The sequence below is a fragment of the Chanos chanos genome, chromosome 9 (assembly GCF_902362185.1).
Source record: "Chanos chanos chromosome 9, fChaCha1.1, whole genome shotgun sequence".
NCBI classification, from domain to species: domain Eukaryota; kingdom Metazoa; phylum Chordata; class Actinopteri; order Gonorynchiformes; family Chanidae; genus Chanos; species Chanos chanos.
The window spans coordinates 31,526,394-31,534,663 of record NC_044503.1 but is presented as its reverse complement, the minus strand read 5'-3'; the positions used below and the strand labels follow the sequence as shown (position 1 = coordinate 31,534,663).

At 38.0% G+C, this 8,270-nt stretch overlaps 1 protein-coding gene across 1 annotated transcript; it reads left to right on the top strand.

Annotated features, from left to right (window-relative positions):
* The first annotated feature begins 321 nt into the window (after positions 1–321).
* Positions 322–6,754, top strand: LOC115821636 (guanylate-binding protein 1-like). The gene is made up of 10 exons (XM_030785441.1): positions 322–499; positions 741–868; positions 1,124–1,233; positions 2,342–2,532; positions 2,694–2,936; positions 3,110–3,390; positions 3,703–3,915; positions 4,094–4,196; positions 4,578–4,771; positions 6,536–6,754. The coding sequence occupies exons 1-10, from the start codon at positions 325–327 to the stop codon at positions 6,752–6,754; spliced, it is 1,857 nt and encodes a 618-aa protein (XP_030641301.1). The 5' UTR covers positions 322–324.
* The last annotated feature ends 1,516 nt before the right edge of the window (positions 6,755–8,270 follow it).

Below are 8,270 nucleotides of genomic sequence, written 5' to 3'. Positions count from 1 at the left end.
GTTTTTCAGATGGTGAATATCAAACCCACAGCAGAGATTGCAAAGCCGGTATGTCAGATAAACAGATTATGATTTTGTTTTGTTGTGTAGTCTTGAGTTATCTACTACTCTGGTTGTATAATGCTATGTTGTGCTGCATTGTTTTTCAGGTGGCAAGCATCAAACCCACAGTACAGATTGCTATACCAGTATGTGAAATAAACCAGTATATGAAATAAATGGCCTGTTACACAGCATTGTGATTTGTTGAGTGCCATGCTATTTACTTTTATATAACAACATTGTTTCTTTGTTCAGAAGACAAACAGCAGAGCCACAGTGAAGATGCCAGAGCCCATCTGTCTGATTGACAATGATGAGAGTGGGTGCATGTGTGTCAGGAGAGAGGCACTGGAGATTCTGGAGCAGATCACACAGCCTGTGGTGGTGGTGGCCATAGTGGGGCTCTACCGCACTGGAAAATCCTTCCTTATGAACAGACTGGCAAGAAAAAATAATGGTTAGTCGACCCACTGCTTATTTCACACCTGCTCATTCCCCTTAGTATCCATCTGACACCACTTTACAATGGTGCTTGAAATGATATTTGAACACTTTGTGGCACTTTCAAATGTAATATGCTAATGGAAATATATGTGATGTGTTACTGAAGGTCAACTTTGCATCAGTATTTGCTACTACATTATTCTCCTACCTTTTTAAATGAAACTCATACACATTGGTCTCTACCATCATTGTAGGTTTTGCACTGGGAGACACCATAGAATCTAAGACCAAAGGCATCTGGATGTGGTGTTTACCTCATCCCACTAAAGAAGGACACACTCTAGTGCTGCTGGATACTGAGGGACTGGGAGATGTGAACAAGGTGATTGTTGCAGTGTTACCATGACTACAGCGGGGTCACCATAGCAGTATTTACAGCAGAGTTATCTTTTGACATCAGCTACACTTACATACTTACTACTATCATGTTCCAATCAGCTTATTTTTTATAATTACACTTTTTGCTCTTCTGAATTGATCTTATGTTTATCTTATGTTAATAAACAGTTTGTTGTTTAAATGGCTGATCTATTGTGATGTAATAGTTTATAGTGATGTGTTCTGTTGTATGTCTCAGGGTGATGAGAAACATGACACCTGGATCTTCTGCTTGGCTGTTTTACTCAGTAGTACTCTGGTCTACAATAGCAAGGGGACCATTGATAACACTGCCCTACAAAAACTGCAGTATCCTTCAACACACACACACACTCACACACACACACACACACACACACACACACACACACACACACACACACACACACACACATCAAACAGTTCAACACTTTTTCTACTTTTCCATCATTACACAACTACTAACAGGCCAAAGATAGCAGCGTTGTTCATTCTAACCTAAAAGAAATGAAACAATGCACTCAAGACATGTTCTGATGAAGCTGGACGTGTGAAAGGCGTTTCAGTGTTGAGCATGAATAATAACATAATTGTCCATATTCTGGAAGGGTCTGTCTGGAAGGGTTACCCCCTGCCTACAGCCAACTGGCTGAAATGCCCCAGCAAAAGTGCAGAGTAGTATTCCAGGGAATAACGTCAGCTTCCAAATGCACTACATCCTCATGGAGATGGTTGTACCTTGGCAGGAGAAGAACAGTGGTAATTGACATTAAATATACTGGAGTTCAAATGTACAAGTTCTGACTTTCCGGGATTTTCTTGCAGGGTTGTGTCCTGCTGTTGATTTACGAGAGAACAGGGAAAATAACGACAAAATACAAACCACCAAAAAATCAGTTGCATTGTCACATGCAGCTACAGTATGAAAGGTGCTAATCAGTTTGAAATCTGAAGGCTTCACTCTTCATGTTAATAAAATGTAGATGATGTTGTTAGTTCCTCTTAATTAGGGGAAAGTTCAACTTTGTGACAGTTTAATAATCCAATAGATGATTTTCCAATTTTGCCAAAACACTGAAGGAGATAAGATGCTTTCAATCTATACAACCCTGTTGCATCTTGGCAAACTGGGTGTTTCTTAGACTCCTGTCATTTCTGCATTATGATGACAAAATGAGAACATTTCAGGTCAACTCAAATACCTGCCAAGTTTTTTAACTGCGCTATTTACAGTTCTTGGTCTGCAGACAGCACTAATGGGCAAAGATAAATTCTCATAGCAAAAAAAAGAGAGAGAGATTGAGTAGCTGATCTCATTGGACAATTCTTATTACTAATGATTTTAAACAGCATATGGTTTGTGCCTGGGATTCCATTCAATACTTGGCATCCCTATGTTTGTCAGAAGTGTTGTGCTCCTGAACAGTTTGCCCTGTAGCTATGTCACTGAACTGACTAAGCACATCAAGGTAAAGATGGGCTCAAGCAATGATGACCAGTCTACAGAATTTATGTCATTTTTCCCATCGTTTGTCTGGGCGGTGCGAGACTTTACTTTGAAACTGGAACTGGAAGATCAACCTATCACTGCGGACCAATATCTGGACAATGCTCTGAAGCTCAGGCCAGGTAATTCTCATACTTCAAATAAAGCAATAACATTCAAAATGTCATTGAAAAGACCTGAAACAACAAATCTCAAAGCTTACTGTCACTTTTCTGTTGTTTGTTTCTAAAACTGTTTTTATTGTGTTTTTGTAACTAACGTATGTTGTCACACTTTTATAAAGGGTCGTCTGTGAAAACTGAGCAGTACAATCTGCCCCGCCGCTGTTTGCGTGAGTTCTTTTCTCCTCGCAAGTGCTTTGTGTTTAAGCTTCCAACAACTGAGGAGAAGATGAGTAGGATGGAGCAGTTAAGAGATGCAGACCTACATCCCAGCTTTTTGAAGGAGGTGGAAGCTTTCTGCAGCTACATTTTTACTAATGCTCAGGCCAAAACCATGAGAGAAGGCCTTGGACTGACTGGCAGAAGTGAGTTCTACCATCAGTCACCTTTAGTTTTGATAAATCAAATTGAATATGACATGTTTTGTTTCTGGTTTCACAAATTGAACTTCTCTGACAAAGCTGAGTTAAATATAAAATTAAAACCACTGCCTGATTTGCAGCCGATAAAATATTATATTTATATCTTTTCTTTGCAGTGTTAGGGAACCTGGCAGAGACATATGTTGAAGCAATCAGCAGTGGGCAGGTGCCCTGTCTGGACAACGCTGTTGATTCACTGTCACAGATTCAGAACAAACGTGCTGTAACCGAAGCCCTGGATTTTTATAAGAGTGAGATGAGTCGAAATGTCCAACTTCCCACAGAAACACAGAAGGAACTGTCTGATATTCATACAAAAATACAAGGAGAGGCAGTTGAAATCTTCATTAATGGCTCTTTCAATGACGTCAAACAGAAACACCAGCTTGAGCTAATGGTACTGTTAGAAAACAAACACATCTTAGCCAAGTAAACGAATGAATTAATGTCACACAAACAAATCAGTTAAGCGGAAAAACCTAAGCAAGTTTAAATGGTAGTGAAAAATATCTACAGATAAAGATTTGCATCTAAATTAGTAAAGTTAGTTTTTAAAATGATCACACAATCTCTTGTACTATCTCTTTTGTTGTCTTATCTTTAAAGTATTGCTAAATTCGAATCCCACTAATTCACTAATTGTGTGGCATCCAGCCCAGCCTTGAAGTAATCTCCAAATCTTTCTCTCTGATCTCATGTCTGTGTGTAGAGGAGAATGTGGAGTGTCTATGAGGAGTACTGTAGAGATAATGTGGAGACATCTCACAAAATGAGCAAGTCTGCCATATCTCGTGTGTTTTCCTCACTGGAGACAGAACTGAAGAAGGTGTCCTACATGCGGCCTGGGGGCTACACAGACTACCGCAGTGCTCTGAAGAGAGCGACTGAGCAGTACAGATCAGAGAAAGGCCATGGACTCATGGTGAGCACACATGTCATGTTTTCATTTCAGCTTGTCAAAAATCTCTGAGTGGAGAGGACATGATTTCATTCACTAATAAGCCATGCAGTAATCAGATTTTATATGACGTCTTAGACTGTTTCCACCATACGAACATCTAACTTCTTGCAAACTTGCCTGTTTTTGTGCTTTCATGCAGAGTGAGGACGTGCTTAATGAGTACCTGAGTGAGAGGAAGGTGTTCGGAAATAACATTTTGGCAGCAGACAAGTCTCTCACAGAATTCCAGCAGGAGACTGAAAGTAAAACTTCACAGTGCCACCAATCTAATATTTACTCAAACTCTACTCTCAAAGTTCCCATAGATCAGTTAACAATTAACACTCCCTCTGTTCCTCCCTGTATAATTACCCAACTTGTACCTTTGCCTTCTCTTTTTGCATTAATCAAACATCACACTTTACACTCGATCACTTTCAGCCTTTACATTCACCTGCCCCAACAATTAACACTCTCACTCCATCATTACCTTTTACTGTTCCCTGCCTTCATACTGCACCCTCTCCCAAGTTCAGTCTTCCTTTAGATTCACAGTTAACATTGATTTGTTAATGCTCTCACAGACTCAGAGAAATGGATATTTGTGTTTATTTAAACCTGTGCATGTTTATCTTTCCTTGTAGGGGCAAGGTTGAAAATTGAGGCAGATGAGCAGCAGCGAAGGGCTGAGGAACAGCAGAGGAGGATCAAGGAACAGGAGATCAAGGACCAGCAGAGAACCTATAATGAGAATGTTGAACAGCTGCGGAAGAAGTTGAAAAAAGAACAAGAGACTGCCAAGCAAGAGCTTGAACGAGTGCTGGATGCCAAACTGAAGGTAAAAGTGCTCAAAGCTGTACACTCACTGAAGAAATGAATGCTGCATATTAGACTTGGTAAGATCAAGAACTGAACACTCAATCAAGGGTATTACCTGAGTCAGTCAAAATCAATGTATCGCTTTCACAATCAAAATTATCAGATTTTTTAAAATTTATTCATTCATTCATTCATTCATTCATTCATTCATTCATTTATTTATTTATTATTAATCTTTTTATACGCACTAAGCACACAACCTACCAGGAAAGTTTTCTCGCAGGGATTAAGTCCTTAATTAGCCCTTGTCTAATTCACATTCATAATGAGACTGTATATTCAAGACAAAATTTACAATTCAGGTCTGGACTTGGCTACATATGCATCAGGAAACCAGGCCACTGATTCTGAGGTGTAACGTCTCCTTTGATGAGAGTTACTGGGGTTATAGTCCGTACAGTTCATTTATAGACTCAAACTTTGCATCTCCTGTAAAGTTGGCAAGTCTAGCATAGTACTCTCTGCAGTCATTATACAAGAGATAAATTTATGTATACTCTGTCCAATCAAAGCTAACTTCAGAGTAATACTGAATGTCCTTTTTTCCCCCTCTCTTTCCTTCTTTCTTCTTTTCTTTCCCCTTTCTTTAATGTCGTTATTTCTTGCGCAATGACAAAAGTAAAGGGGAAAATAGACAAAAATAGAGGTGTAATATGTGAAGGTATGTGCTATTATTTCTATTTTTGGCTGTATTTATGGATTTTCAAATCTTTGCCGGCTATTGTCAGGATACATTTACAGCCATCCGTATAGTAACATTCCTTTATCCTCCAGTGTTCCTTACTTAAATTGCCACAATTACTTATATGTTTAGACACAGTACAGACTATTTAGTTATAAAAAATTACTGAATGTGCATAACTATATGTAGGAAACCCACACTTGTTCAGAGCAATATTCCTTTTACACTGAATCACAAGAAGAACCAATTAAATGATATATCTGTAGTACTAAAGAAGATGAATCATGTTTTGAAACTTAGCCAGAGAAATCATCTCACACATTATGGCATCTCAACACATGTTTGGTATTTACATTTTTATGTTAAATGTTACAGTTTAGAGGTTTGTTCAAGTTTACTGTTGTTTTTGAGTTCTTTAATTCAGTGGGACTTATTCAGAATACTAGGGTAGTCCAAATCTAAATAAAACTTGAACATATGACAAAGGAAGTAAACAGCCAATTTCAAGATGGCTGCCTGAATTTGGTTTATGTTTGCAATGAAACACGTACCTCCAAAAATAAATAAATAAGTGAAAGAACTAGCTGTCTTAAACCATTTCCCAAGATATCATGATGTTTCCTATGTTTGTGTACTTGGAACTGTGTTCTTATGCTGAGAATTGCTGCACAGATTTTATTGTGTTTGTCTTGTAATATAAACCTCACATCTGAGGACATTTGACATTTGTTTTATTGTGAATTGATGGGGGGAAATAGCAAAAATTGCATTAAAAAAGGTGAAACAAAATGTATTTAAACATATAATTCACAAACAAGTAGTAATAGTTACATAAAAACAAAACAAAATGTCTTGATAAATTGGGAAAATCAATGCTGTAAATTTATGAACTCTGCGAATAAATTATATTTATACACATAACTGTATTTCATAATTTAAATATAAAGTCAAGAAGGCCTTGGCACCTCCATTGCTAAACATTATCTGTTTCATTGATTTGTTCTGTCTGATGCACATACATTACTCTTCATCTGGTTTCAGGAACAGAGAGATCTGATTGAGGAAGGTTTTAAAGATATGGCTGAGAAAATGAAGAGAGAAACTGACAAACTGCAAGAGAAGAAGAGAAATTGGAAAGTGTCTTGGTCATCTGTAATTAGCATAGCGCTGAAAGCATTGGGGTTCGCTGCCAAGTTTTTGCCTGGCATTGGACAAACAGCAGGAATGGCCCTGGATGCCGTCTCTAATTTCTTTTCGTGAAAGCAACAAAGGTTTTACATACATTTTTCTACATCTAAAGTATAGACATTGTTGAGGATTCAATTATTTTTTTACACACAATAAAATGTATAAGGGCGTTTTCACATCTGAAAGTCCGGACCAAGGAACGAGCCAAGGTTCATGTTTTTGTTGCATTGTATATATTTTATCCAGTTAGTTTTGGTTTCACATTGCAATTTTGCTAGTGCGCTAAAGAACTTTGCATGACATACTTACGTCCTGTTGTCATCACCTACATGGCCTGCATCTCCCTATACTTTGATACTGATTGGTTTGTAGATGGGCATGCATCTGACATTGAGGTGTTGTCAGTTCAGCGGGTGAATGAACAGGTTCAAATCGTTGCCACTGTACTGTTATTATTACTACTAGCAGCACTAACTTTGAGTGCAGTACTTGAGACTTGAGTTTGAGTTCGTCAAATGAACATCCTCTTTGCCCAAAATTTTACTGTTGCGGAGAAAAGAGTTATAAGTTTACTTCTCTTTGGGTTCTCTTTCTTCTTCTGTTGTTTAATGGGTGACAATAGCCTACCTCAACTTCCTGTTCCCACACTGCAAACGAACCATACCATGGTTCAGGTCAGGATCTGGACCAAGAGCACCTCTATTGGTTGTACCAAATTTTGGTCCTTTCATCCAGGCCATGGTCCAAGGCACCTTTCACACCTGCTATTTTGGTTCAGACCAAACTGAAAAGTTTGGAAGGTCTGGACCAAACAAGGTAGGCGTGAAAGCACCTTAAGTTGGTCATTGTGATTCTGTAATTAGTTCATGAGAAGTTATGCTTGAAGTTATGCTTGTGTAAGTCTTTTTTTTTATACTATCCTGCACAGTAAGCAACACTGTATGAAAATGTTTTTTTTTCTTTGTTAATTATATCTTGAATAAGAGTTAACATATCATGTACCAACTTCTTGACCCTTATCATACTGAAGACTCCATTATTCATTTGATTTAGTGTGTGTTATACCGTGTATTTGTTGCACTCCGTTTATTGACAGCTTAGTTCACAGCATAGTTGACAGGAGTCTAATGAAGGGCTATGGCTGGTTTTGGACACAGGAGTAACACTGGTCATAAATATCACATGTATGCTCCATAAAGGCTGCCAAAAACCTTTGTAAATGTGTAATGATGCTTGTTTTTCTCTGTCTTAAAAACATTCTTAACAGTTAAGTGCCTCCCCAGTTATGCCAAAAATAAAAATCCTACCACCAAACAGACACACCCATAGTAGCTCTAGACTGTCTTCAGATGTGCATTAAAATATTGATTCTGTCTGAGTCAATGTGTTTGAGGACTTATATGATCAAGTACTTTCTTTTTCCTAATATCAAATCTGCTGCCACACAATAAATAGTGTAAAATTTTTAAGACTTAAAGTTGCCCAAAGACCCAAATGAGTTTGAGAGATGAAGTTATATGGAATTATGGAATTATGGTGACATGTATTTTGAGGACAGCATTACTATGAATTTCTTAAAGCTGTATTT

Coding starts and splice junctions, on each gene's coding strand:
- LOC115821636 (XM_030785441.1), top strand. CDS start 325: ATGCCAGAGCCCATCTGTCTGATTGACAATGATGAGAGTGGGTGCATG. Junction 2,533..2,693: donor TGCTCTGAAGCTCAGGCCAG/GTAATTCTCATA, acceptor ACTTTTATAAAG/GGTCGTCTGTGAAAACTGAG. Junction 3,916..4,093: donor AGAAAGGCCATGGACTCATG/GTGAGCACACAT, acceptor GCTTTCATGCAG/AGTGAGGACGTGCTTAATGA.